This window comes from Nyctereutes procyonoides, unplaced genomic scaffold, assembly GCF_905146905.1.
Source record: "Nyctereutes procyonoides isolate TBG_1078 unplaced genomic scaffold, NYPRO_anot_genome, whole genome shotgun sequence".
Taxonomy (NCBI): domain Eukaryota; kingdom Metazoa; phylum Chordata; class Mammalia; order Carnivora; family Canidae; genus Nyctereutes; species Nyctereutes procyonoides.
In genome coordinates, this window is record NW_026575040.1 from 23,979,473 (window position 1) to 23,992,945 (window position 13,473).

At 43.6% G+C, this 13,473-nt stretch overlaps 1 protein-coding gene and 1 long non-coding RNA gene across 2 annotated transcripts in view; one reads left to right on the forward strand and one right to left on the reverse strand.

Moving 5' to 3' along the window:
• The window catches only part of LOC129506343 (uncharacterized), a 68,372-nt gene extending 64,189 nt beyond the window's left edge, over positions 1–4,183 (reverse strand). The window contains exon 1 of the long non-coding RNA XR_008663745.1: positions 4,006–4,183. This is a non-coding gene — a long non-coding RNA (uncharacterized LOC129506343). The remainder of the gene's footprint in view (positions 1–4,005) is intronic.
• A 185-nt stretch (positions 4,184–4,368) lies between these two features.
• The window catches only part of SPPL2A (signal peptide peptidase like 2A), a 53,358-nt gene continuing 44,253 nt past the window's right edge, over positions 4,369–13,473 (forward strand). Inside the window, exon 1 of the mRNA XM_055320035.1 lies at positions 4,369–4,567. Within this exon, the coding sequence (XP_055176010.1) occupies positions 4,502–4,567 (66 nt within the window). The 5' untranslated portion in view covers positions 4,369–4,501. The remainder of the gene's footprint in view (positions 4,568–13,473) is intronic.

Below are 13,473 nucleotides of genomic sequence, written 5' to 3' on the forward strand. Positions count from 1 at the left end.
GATTTCATATGAATAATTTGACCTCTACACTTCCTCATCTGCCAAATGAAAGTAATAATTTACTTCATAAAATTGCTTTGCATGAATTAAATTAGATAATGTATGCAAAAAACACAAGTGTAAATGTGAATTTTAAAATAATAATAATAGTAATGGTTTATAAGACATTATTATTAAACTTTGCATGGTGTTGCTTTCAATAAGTTTCCTTGTTGGGGCGCCTAGGTGGTGCAATCAGTTAAGCATCCGATTCTTGGTTTCAGCTGAGGTTGTGGTGCCTCACATTGGGCTCCGTGCTTGGTGTAGAATCTGCTTCAGATTCTCTCTCCCTCTGCCCCTCCCCACTGTGCCAGCTCTCTCTCTCAAATAAATAAATAAATCTTTAAAGAAGAAGAAGTAGTAATAATAGTAATAGGAGGAGGAGGAGGAGGAGGAGTTGTTGTTTCCCTGTTGACAAAGATTTCCTAAGAGAAGTGACCAGAGCTTGAATTTTGGTCTATCACATTGGGTCACTTGCTGCTCCACAACTGTGAGCTTTAGGAAATTCTTTCTCCTAATATTTTCAGCTACCAAATATTCTTCTGTGCTCCCTAAGATTCAAGTTGCCTCTCATGTAGGAACTGGCAACTTATGTTTGACTGATTGACATAACTCCAATGGGGAGGAATTCTGCCAAAAACAGTAATAAACATATGTGAACAGGTGAACAGAAGATCTAGTGATGAAACCATAGATGTTGGCTCACCTCTCTGTTTCTCTCACCTCTTGTGAACCAGGAAGCATTCAAGTCACATGTTCTCCTCAAGGAGAAATGCCTCATAAACAGGTATTAGAGGAGGAAAGCATTTAACCAAAGACAGGTAGTCTTTACAGAAAAGCAAAATCATGAAACTCTAAGCAGTTTTTTAATCTATGGACAAGATAATTACTGAGACTGAGGTGGCAATCGTTATTCCCATTAAAAAAGTGATAAGCACAAAAATCAACTCAAAATGCTTTAAAGACGTAAAATATAAGACCACAAACTATAAAACACTTAGAAGAAAACATAGGTTCCAACAACTTAAAACATTCTTTTATCATTGGGAAAAAATTCCATTAAGTAAGTATATTTAGAAATTAAAATGATCTTTAATCTAATGATCCTTGTTTTCTGTAACTGGATTTTTAAAAAGATTTTATTTATTCATGAGAAACACAGAGAAAGAGGCAGAGACACAGGCAGAGGGAGAATCAGGCTCCCCATAGGGAGCCCGATGTGGGACTCCATCATCTGGGACTCTGAGATCACACCCTGAGCCGAAGGCAGACGCTCAACCACTGAACCACCCAGGCGTCCCTGTAATTGGATTTTTAAAAAAAAGATTTATTTCTTTTAGAGCAAGAGAGAACATGAGTGGAATGGAGGAGAGGAAGAAGGAGGCTCCCCCCTGAGCAGGGAGTCCAATGCAAGGCTGGATCATTGGACTTCAGGATCATGATGGGGGCTGAAGGCAGATGCCCAACCAACTGAGCCACCCAGGTGCCCCTGTAATTGGATTTTTATACATAGTTTATTTATGGAAGAAAGATATTGACTAAAGCTTATCCTGCTACTCTTTATCATACCTAATACTTGCAGGGAAATTCAAATGTTACAGAAGTATTCGCCAAATAACTGTTAACAGCCTTTTCAGTAGTCAAGTCATTACACAGGAATCCTTTAATCTTCCATTAATTCTCTCAGTTTCCTTTGCTTTTTGGACTTTGACCAAGGAGACACCATTCTGACAGGGGAATTATGACAAATAATGCTGATACTTTGGATGACAGCAGTAACACAGCCTTCTGTTATACTTCTTTTTAATCTTATTAATTTATTCATGAGAGACACAAAGAGAGAGGCAGAGACATAGGCAAAGGGAGAAGCAGGCTCCCTGTGGGCAGCCCAATTTGGGACTTGATCCTGGGATCCTGGGATCCGGGGATCATGCCCTGAGCCAAAGCTAGGTGCTCAACCACTGAGCCACCCAGGTATCCCTCCTTCTATTATTCTTTTCTTTCTCCTTTTCTCATTCTCTTCCTCCTGCTTTAAAAAATTTTTTTTCATATTAATTTTACCCACATTACAAATCATGTAGTTTTTACAATAATCGTGAGGCAGGCAGTACAAGTATTAGTGTCCATATTTTTTAACTGAGAAAACTAAAGCAAGCAAAGAAGTATTGCACAATGAACTAGCCTATAACACAGTTTCTTTGACTGCAAGCACAAAATTTTCTCCAGTTGAGAAGGAAAAGTGGGCATAAATGTAGACAGGAAAACCAAAGATCTTCAGACAGCCTCAGGAGCCACACTGGAGATTCACCAGGCAAAGTGCCACTCTGGGCAGGAGGGAATATTTAGAGATGAAGTCATCTAGTCCATCACAGCCATTTTACTAAAGAGGAAACTTGCTTGCCCTCAGTAGCTAGAAAGTATGAAAAAGTGTTGAGGATTGATAGGCAGGAGACCTGTGTTCTGGCCTCATTCTGCCACTAACCTTAGCACCAACCAACCTGCAAACATTTGACTTGGATGTCCTACATCAATTTCAAAATATGCCCAAAATACTCCTCTCTACAACCCCCCTCCCATCCTGACCCCTGTGGTGAATCATCTCAATAAATGGCCCAGGACAGAACCCTAGCAATCATCCCTCTCTTTCATGTCCCATGTCCTCTCAGTTACCAAATTCTGCTACATATCTTTCAGATCCATCTCCTCCTCCCCATTTCCACTGCCACTCTCTTAGTTGTCCTCACTATGCCTGGCCTGGGTTAGGTTACCACAGCTGTCTGACAGGTTTCCTGGCTCCCACCCTTGCCCTGTTTCAATCCAACTGCCACCTCGCCTGCCACCACAAAGAGTTTTCTAAACCAGAAACTCACTGCTCTAGTTATTATGAATCTCTTTTCCACCAACAATTGGATGAAGCATAAAGTCCCAAGCAAGACGTCCCAATCTGTTCGCGATTTGGCTTCGGCCCTCTACTCTCACTTCATCTTTCACTACTCATAACTTCAGCCCCGCCCCAGTTTTGCAGTTCCTCCAATGTCACCTTTGGCTTTGACACTAATGGCTCACTCTTCCTGGAAGTCTCCCCCTTCCCCTGCCCATTGCCTGGCTAAAATTAACTCAGCCTTCTAGACTCAACTTAGGTTGGAATTTTTCCTGGCACCCCTTTTATATGTTCCTTTGATACTCCCATGGCATCTTGTGCAAACGAAAAAGTCACTATTCACACTGAACTATGTTTGCTCACACATCTGTGTCCCTTGCTAAACTCAGCTGTGGGATGGCAGGGACAGCATCCTATCCAGTGTTTAGATTTAAATATTCATCCAATGAATATCTGAGGATCTACTTTATGCCAGATATAGGTATAAGCAAAGGCACTTCTTACTTTGCTGGGAGTGGGAGGCGATATCACAGAGAAACACATAAGCAAAAGACTATGAGAGTGAAAAGCGCTTTGCAGAGAATTAAAATAAGCCACGTGGTAATGAAAGTGACTGGATGGCTACTTGAGATAGGGTGTATCAGGAAGTGCCCGCTGGGGCAGTGACATTTAAGCTGGCGAGGGAATGCCAAGGAACCGGTATCGAGGGAGAGAAAACCATTGAGGACAAAGGACTACCAGTACAAAAGAAGGAAAGGTGGCCCACGTGGATGTAAAGCGTGGGAAAGTCGAGAACATGGGGTCAAAGAAGACAGGGACCAACTTAGGTAAAGTTTTTAAGCCAGAGTAGAGTTTTGATTTTGTTCTAAGTGTGGCGGGCAGTGACGGACATGATCTGATTGAGCCCGGGTGGCGCAGCGGTTTAGCGGTTTAGCGCCGCTTTGGGCCCGGGGCGTGACCCCGGAGACCCGGGATCGAGTCCCACGTCGGGCTCCCTGCATGGAGCCTGCTTCTCCCTCTGCCTGTGTCTCTGCCTCTCTCTCTTAATAAAAAATCTAAGACCCCTGCCCAGGGTGCAAACAGACCAGTTTGGAGGAGAGAGACTGCGGTGGGCTGGACACGGTGGGCACCGGCGAGTTAAGACTCAGCGCACGTAGGCTTTGGGCCCCGCCCGGGTGGGGACCGGAGCTCCGAGCAGGTGCACGGCGGCTCCCGGGAGGAAGACGGAGCAACTGAAAAAGTTGCTTCGGGCGGGCCCCTGCTCCCTGGACTCCGCGGGCAGTCCGGTGCGGCAGCCGTTGAGAGCCACGCCCCGACGCCGGGCCCCGCAGCGCCCAGAGGCAGCCCGGCTGGCGGCGCGCGCAGCCCCGGCCTCCACGTGCCCCGCGCGGGGGCTTCCGCGTCCTCTGGGCGGAGCCGGAAGAGGAAGTCGGCGCCGCAGCGGCGGCCCCGGCAGGAGCGGCGGCCCCCGCCCACCCCCGCCGTCCGCGCCCGTCCGGCCCGGCCACGGAGGCAGCGCCGCGGCGGGACCGGAGCCCGTGCCCGCCGAGAAGCGCCGCGCCGCCGGGCGCCAGCAGTGCGATGGGGCCGCAGCGGCCGCCGCTCACGGCCGCGACCGCCCTGCTCTGGGGCTTCCTGCTCCCGCTGGTAAGGGGGACGGCCGGGCGCTCGGGCCTCCCCGGGGCGGGGCCGGGGCTCCCTGCCCCTTCTCCTCCCCACCCCCGGGCTCCCGCCCGGCGTCTCCTTCGCCCGCAGCCCAGCGGCCTGCCCCCTTCCCGCTTCTCCGTTTCCTTCCAGCCATCCTCTTCTTCACCCGCTTTCCTCCGGCCTTCCCGCCCCGCCCCCGCCCCCGCCCCCACCCCCACCCCACCCCCACCCCCGCCCCCACCTCCGACGCTCTTGCTACACCGACCTCCGGGTTCCGGGCCTTCTAAGCCTTTTTTACAACATCTTCATCTCTTTCACCCGGAAAAAAGGGGGGGAAAAAAAGCCATACATGTCCCCGGGGTGTTTAGCGGTTCAAAGACGGGGCTTTAGGTTAAATTGCTCAAATACAGATTTTTTTTTTTTTTAGGGCTCATTCAGTTTCATTGTGTGTGTGTCCGTGTAGGGGGCGGTGTGTAATAATGGTCATAATGTAAAATACTTTTTTAAAGGACACATCAAAGTGTAGTATCTTTGTGGTTTTCGATTCTCCGCCTAGTTTAAAGGGGAGGGGAGTCGGTTAAGGAGCCGTATTGTTACTGTTCACTAGTTTGTTTTCATGATTAGGAAAAGTAACGACGTTTTTAAAATTCAACGTCAAGCAACCGGAGCTTCAGTAAATGGCCAGGACGCTGCTGAGTGTTTCGGTTTTTATATTTCTTGGAAATTTTTCACTTAGGGAGTTCCAGGTCGGAAACTTTTGTGAGCTTTATCTACACGGATTTGACGTGCTGGATGCCTCTCTAGTTCTTTCCACTGGAATATGTGATTCCCCTGAAAGAGTATATTTCGCATTCCCTGCTGTTTAAAGGATTGCGTTAGTGGTGTATTTAATAGAAGTGTCTTTAACATTTATTAGGAAACCAAAATCAAAATCTAAAACGGTTAAGTGCCTTTAGTGTACTCCTAAGTTTGCGAGGCAACATCAGGAACACGAATGAGATAATGTAGCTAAAAATTGCTTTTGTGGCGTGGAGGGGGAAGTACAGTATAAAGAACAACAGACTCACAGTGTGAACCTGAATCTTTGAGGTGTAGTTTACCATGTACAATATGCTTAAAGGATGATAATTCAGGTAAGATCTACTGACACAGGAAACTGTAATCTAGATATAAAACTTGTCTGAGTGTTTTTGCACTCTTGCATATTTTCATTTGAATCACTTAAGCTAATTTTAGAGATCTATATGACATTCCCACTTAGCTTTTGCCAGCACAGTAGTTAGTTTAATCATATATCAATTGCTGGTAACTCACACTGAAATTATTATCAAACGCTCTGAACTCTTTTGCTAAAAAATGTGACCAGAATTTTCGTGTGATTTTGAGGGCTTCACAAATCTGAAGGTGGTCCCTGTTCTAAATTGTAGCTAGCCTGTGTAGATTTCATTCTTTTTATATTGTATTTTGTTGTATCACCCTGTACCAACTTAGGAAGATCTCAGGGATGTTGTGGGACTCAGTAACATTTTTTTGACTCTGCAGATATTTAGTGTGCGTCTATTATATGCCAGGCACTATGCCATTGAGTGTGAATAAACTGCCAAGATCTTTTTGAGTTGTAAAGATCTTTTTCAGTGCCAGCCACTATTATTGTTTTTCTGTTGTTGATTTCCCAGTGGGTTTGTTATCTTCTTGACCCTTCTTTTAATCTCCCGAAATGATCTCTCTCCTTTTCCAAGGAACTCAAATCTGGTGTACCTTTCCTCAGCAGAAGTGCTTTCTCCCCTTTCTTAGGAATATCCCTAAGTAGGAGCTTACTTACTGGGTATCTACTTCCTTTCCTCCAATACTTTCTGACATCTTTGGGTTTTTTTGTTTGTTTGTTTTTCTTTTTACCATTTTCTCCCTGAAGCCCTTGCTTATCCCTTTTCCTTAATCTTACAGCTCTAGGTGGCCTGCGTTTATTTCAATGATTGAGGCCAGTTTAATTAGTTCACCTTTTCTGGGCTCTTGTAGCTGGCACTGCTCTCAGCTTTCCCTTTAGTTATGTAAGAACAAGGCCAGTATCCTCATCTAGAAGCAGCACGTAGTCTCTAGAAACCACTATTACATCCTTGTAGAAAATGCAGAGGATGAAGTATTAGAAAGGCCCTTCAACGTCATGTAGCTACCCTCCACATCTTGTCCTCACATCAGTGTGACCTCCTATTAAACTCAAGCCACGGTACATCTGACTGTTGAGATGATTGCTAAGCCCATTAAACATTTAAGTCTAGAAATAGAGTATATAGGAGATGGTTGGTTCTCTCTTGGCCTTGTCATGATTCCATTTCATAGTCTCTAGTCCAACCCCCATCCCTAGCCGTCACTGTTAGGCCTTTATTTCACAGTGGTATTTCAACCCAGTCACAGAGTTAGGTTTCAAAGAAAATGAGTCAAGTTTAGCCTGGATCTGTTTTCTAAAATTGCTTCAAAGTTCTCTGAAGAATCCTGAATCTTTCCCATAATGTTTTTACAAAAGTTCTGTTCATTTTTTTTCATTACTTCAAAGAATTTGAAGTGTTACAAAGCCACATCTTGAACTTATTACAGTGAAGTGATAATCAGGATCCCCAGCAGAGAAATCTCTTGCTGAAATCTGCATTCCTTTGGTATACTACACCAACTCAAAGAATCTTCTTTAATTCCTTCTCTTCTGTGCTTCTTTCATCATCCTGGGAAAAGAAGGTATGTTCTGCTACCCAAGCTATCAGAAACATGCTGAGCTGTTGTGTTGTAGACTGAACTGTGTCTCCCCCCACCCCCTCAAATTCATATGTTGAAGCTCTGACCCCTAGTGTGATGGTGTTTGGAAATGGGGCCTCTGGGAGATAAGTAGGTTTAGAGAGGTCAGATGATAGATCCCTTGTGATCAGTTGGTACCTTGTAAGAAAAGACACCAAAGAGTTTGTTCTCTGTCCCCTAAAACCCAGCCCCCAAACACACACACACCATGTGATGACACAGAAAAATGTCTGTCTACATGCCAAAAAGAAAACTTACCAGAAACCAGCCGTGCTGGCACCTTTATCTTGGACTTCCAGTCTCTAGAACTGTGAGAATAAATTTCTGTTTAAACTACCCACTCTTTGGTATTTTGTTGTGGCAGTCCAAGCTAAGACCGCTTTTGGTACCAGAAATGCAGTGCTCAGTAGCTAATACCTAACCATGTGGTAGCAGCTTTGTAACTGGGAAGAGGTTTGAGGTGCATGCCAGAAATACAGACATTAAGGACAATTCTGGTGAAGTCTCAGAAATGGAACGTATTATTATTAGAAACTGAAGGAAAGGTAATTCTTATAAAATGGCAAGGAACTTGGCTGAACTGTGATGTAATGTTTTGTAGAAGGAAGAATTGTGAGCAATGCAATTAGATATTGAGCTGAGGAGTTATTATTATTATTATTATTATTATTATTATTATTTTAAGATTTATTCATTAGAGGGGCGCCTGGGTGGCTCGGTTGTTGAGCATCTGCCTTTGGCTCAGGTTGTGATCCCAGGGTCCTGGGATTGAGTCCTGCATCGGGCTCCCCGCAGGGAGCCTGCTTCTCCCTCTGCTTGTGTCTCTGCCTCTGTGTCTTTCATGAATAAGTAAATAAAATATTAAAAAAAAAAAAGATTTGGGATGCCTGGGTGGCTCAGCGGTTGAGCGTCTCCCTTCGGCCCAGGGCGTGATCCTGGAGTCCTGGGATAGAGTCCCACATCGGGCTTCCTGCATCTCCCTCTTCCTGCGTCTCTGCCTCTTTCTCTGTCTCTTATGAATAAATAAATAAAATCTTAAAAAAAAAAGATTTATTCATTAGAGAGAGAGAACAAGAGCCAGAGGGAGGGGGAGAGGGAGAAGCAGACACCCTGATGAGCAGGGAGCCTGATGTGGGCCCCATCCCAGGACCCTGGGATCATGAGCTGAACCGAAGGCAGACACTTAACCGCCTGAGCCACCTGGGTACTCCTTAGCTGAGATTTTTAAGCAAAGTATTGATGGAACAGTGTGATTCCTCCTGACTGCTTATAGTAAAATGTAAGTGGAGAGAGAAGAATTAAAGATGGAATTGTTAAGGTAAAAAAGGACTCGAATTTGATGATTTGGAAAATTCTCAGCCTATCCATATTGTATAAAGGGAGGAAGCTTGTTCTGAAAAAACACTAAGCGTGTGGCAGGAAAACCATCTGATAAAGAACTTGTAGGATTTTTGAGCAGAAATACTACTAGTTTGAACTAAAGGGGACAGAGATGGGGCAAAATGAAGGAAGGCTGTTGACTTCTTGGATTTGACAGGTGGGATGATGGAGTGATGTGGCTATGAATATGAATTATTCAAGGAGGAGGAGAAATTATCCCAAAGGCAATTCAGAGATCATTATAGGCCACTGCCTCAGTTCCAGCAGGCCTTATGGCCTCTGCTGGGAGACTTGGGGGCAGGATCCCACAGAGCCATGGAATGGGAGTGGTACTGGTACTGCAATGGGCCTGTAAGGTGGGACTTTGAACTGAAAAGGATTATTCTTGATCCTTAAGACCTAATTGAATTTTTTTTTTTGGCCAGGTTTTGGACTTTGGTCATATTACCACTTTTTTCTTACTGTTCTCACACACCCCTCCACCCCTGCCTGTTTTTTAAGAGAAAATGAGCATGGGGGGCTAGGGACAGAAGAGGGAGAGAGAGATACTTAAGCAGGCTCCACACTCAGTACGGAACCCAATTTGGGGCTTAATCTTCGGTCTCTGGACCCTAAGATCATGACCCAGAGGGAAATCAGGAGTCTGATGCTTAACCAGCTGAGCCACCTGGGCGCCTCTCCCTTTTGGAATGCTAATGTTTACCCTGCGCCTGTCCTAACATTCTATTTTTGGAAACATATAACTTGTCTGGATCCACAGACTCACAGCTGGAGAGGAATTTTGCCCACAGAATGAACTGTATTGTCAGCTTCACCCATATTTGACTTTGATGGTATTAGATGAAACTTCAGACTTTAGAGTTGATACTGGAATGAGTTAATTAAGCCTTTGAGGGCTGTTGGGATGAAATGAATGTATTTTGTGTGTGAGAAGGAAATGAATGTCAGGGCCCAGGGGCAAAATGCTGTGGACTGAATTAGGTTCCCCTAAATTGAAGCCCTAACTAACCCTCAGTGTGACAGTATTTGGAGGTTGGGCCTTTGGGAGATAAGTAGGTTTATTTTTTTTTTTTTTTTTTTTTTTTTTTTTTTTTTTTAAACAAAGTTTCAATTATTTATTTATGATAGTCACACAGAATGAGAGAGAGAGGCAGAGACACAGGCAGAGGAAGAAGCAGGCTCCGTGCACCGGGATCCTGACGTGGGATTCGATCCTGGGTCTCCAGGATCGCGCCCTGGGTGAAAGGCAGGCGCCAAACCGCTGCGCCACCCAGGGATCCCCTTTTTTTTTTTTTTTTTTTTTTTTTTTTTTTAAACAAAGTTTCAATTATTTATTTATGATAGTCACACAGAATGAGAGAGAGAGGCAGAGACACAGGCAGAGGAAGAAGCAGGCTCCGTGCACCGGGATCCTGACGTGGGATTCGATCCTGGGTCTCCAGGATCGCGCCCTGGGTGAAAGGCAGGCGCCAAACCGCTGCGCCACCCAGGGATCCCCGATAAGTAGGTTTAGATGAGGTCATTGGCGTGGGGCCTTTGTGATGGGATTGTTCTCTTGCTCTCTTTCCCAACCATGTGAAGACACAGTGATAGGGCAGCCATCTACAAGCTAGTTAAGGACCCCTTACCAGAAGTCACTTACGCTGGCACCTTGATCTTGAACTTCTAGGTTCCAAACTATGAGAAAATGAATTTCTATTGTTTAAGCCACCCAATCTGGTATTTTGTTATTGGCGGCCTGATATTAGACATACTGGTTTTGTCACATTCCTTCCTTAACTTTTAGATTTTTCACAGGGTTTTTTTGTTTTTGTTTTTGTTTTTAACCTTTCCTCTGGGCTACCTCTGAGGATTCTGCATCCCACTGTCTGCTTTATTAGTCATTGAGAGCTATGCTGTCTCCTTCCCCAGATGTAACATCTACACATACACCTCCTTTCAGAATAATCCTGAGAAGGTTCAGGAAGATTATGACTTGTCGTAGATCATACAAAAAGGCATGAAAGAGAGGACTAGAACCCAGGGTTTCTAGACATTCCTTGATATTTTTCCACTGTGCAATAATGTTTTCTTGTGAATCAAGAATACATCAAAAGACAAGTCAGATAAATTTGTGAATTTATTTATTCATAAGAAAGAACTTAAGATTGAAATCATGCTTATCATATATTTGATAACTCTTTGGTTAAAAATCATCCGAAATTGGGTCTGTTTACAAAACTCTAGACCATAAAGTCTCCAGGTATAGATCCTTATTCCAAGATACTAAAATTTTGTTAAAATTGTACTGTTTTTAGGTCAGGATTTGCTAACCACCACTAAGCACTGTGGTCATAAATAAACTTTTTTTTTTTTTTTTAAAGGTTTTACTTATCTATTCATGAGAGACACAGAGAGGCAGAGGGAGAAGCAGGCTCCCTGTGGGGAGCCCAATGTGGGACTCAATCCTAGGACCCCGGGGTCATGACCTGAGCCAAAGGCAGATCCTCAACCACTGAGCCACCCAGGCATCCCTTAAATCAACTTTTTATGCATTTATATTACCTGCCTAGCCTTGTAGTTCATTTGAATTTGTGAATTCTAGTGTAAATCATAAATTCTGTAACAGTTAAAGTATATCACTAAGTAGTAAGATTACTTAGGGAAAACCAGAGGAAGAGTAGATCTAGGTAACAAGTAAAATATGAACCTCATGAAGGAGATACTTTACCAGACTCATTCTCTACTGTCTCCTCTAGCGTTGCATAGACTGCAGAGTATTGAATAAATTAATGTCTCCTCTCCACACCCTAATACCTCTTTGCCTGTGCTTTACAGATTCCCAGATTCTCTTGAGTACAAGGATGATGCTCTACTTTTTCCCATGGCCCACAGACTCCTCTGATTCCCTGTAAATACCTGTTTGATGCCCTAGCACCCGTTGAGCCACTAATTAAGTGGTTAAGATTACATTTAATCTTCCTGAGTCTGGGTCTAGTCACTTTCAGGGCATCCTGGAAGTAGGAGTAGAAACAATGTAGGTTGTTGATTATATAATTTATTAGGAAGGAAATAGACATAGAAGATAGATAATAATGGGGGCACCTGGGTGGCTCAGTTAAGGGTCTGCCTTTGGCTCACGTCTTGATCTCAGGGTCCTGGGATTGAGCCCACATCCAGCTTCCTGCTCGATGGGGGGCCTGCTTCACCCTCTCCCTCTGCCTGCCTCTCTCCCTTCTTGTGCGCCCACGCACGTGCTCTTTCTCTCCCTTTCTCTGTCAAATAAAGTCTTTAAAAAAAGAAAAGAAAAGAGATAATAGTGAATGATCAGAAAGTTACTTAACCCTAACTTTGGAATGTGTCATTCAAGACACACAACCTCAACTCTGTCTTTCCTGCAGAGGCCCCTTTCAACTTTCACTGTATTGCTATTAACTGTGTAGTTGTGTAAAGAGAAAGATATCTGTAAACAAAGGGTACTTCCCACGTTGCAATGATGTAATGGTGATGAGGTAGGTGACTATTGCTCCTGTTGCATTTACTATTCAGTGATTACATTGCAACTTCTGGTTTAGAAATATAGCATTTTTTAAATTGCTTGTTTTCATTATAGATAAATTCTGTTTATTAACAAACTTTTCCCGTAAGCCTCAGATCTTGTATTTGGTGTCTAAAAATACAGAAATAATTTTATTTGAAGATTTTAAGAAGAAAGACTGCCAGAAAAAAAAAATGACTGCCAGAGGGTTAACTGTGTAAATGAGACTGTAATTCTCTCTTACATATTGCCCTTGAAACTGAAGCATTGTGTATATCTAATGGGTAATAATACAAATAACATGAACCTGGTTTAATTGACAGACTGTGGAGGGACTGGGGAAGCTGGGACCCAGTGATGAATACACTGAAGACTTTTGAAGGAACTCATGCGTGAAATGGAACTACTGGCCAAAAATACAAACATTGGCTATACTATAGGTACAATGTGACTCACCTCTTGAGAAAATTCCTAGGAGAACCCCAATAATGTCTAGAAGGCGTGAGTTTCACCACTATTAATGAGGACTATAGCCAAGTATTCTGTGGACCAGTATCAGAGCGTCACCCGGAAGCTTGTTCTAAATGCATGATCATTAAGTTCTACCTAAGAGCTGTTGCATGAGAATCTGGATTTTAACAAGAATGTTAAAGTTCAAGAAGCATTGATCTATAATTACGGGTAAGAAATTGCACAGAATACTGAGCATAATCTCCGGGAAGAAAGAAGAACCATGCTTGACAAATCTGATAAAGCTTTTTAAGAGAATTAAATATACATATGGGAAAAGGTTAACACTGCATTAATCAGAGTTCTACTTGATCAAATGAAAATGGGCTAAGATACAAAGTTCTGGCAGACACTAAGGATGACATGTATACAGAGGAGGGGATAGGACGTTAGATAAATTTTTCACTAGGGAATTTTTCTTTTCAAAAGGTGTATGTGAAAACTTAAATTTGGAAAATTCATTGCTAGAAGATACCTTTTGGGTTTTATTTTATTATTTTTTTTCTTTAAAGTTTATTTGGGAAAAAAGCGTGCTCGAGCAGGGGGGAGAGAGAGAAGCAGACTCCTGCTGAGCAGGGAGCCTCATGTGGGTGGGACTTGACCCCAGGACCTAAAAGCAGGTGGTTAACCCACTGAGCCACCCAGGCGCCCTAGAAGATGATAACTTTTGAAGAAGAAAGAAGTATAGAAGACAAACCAAACCTGTGAACCAGGG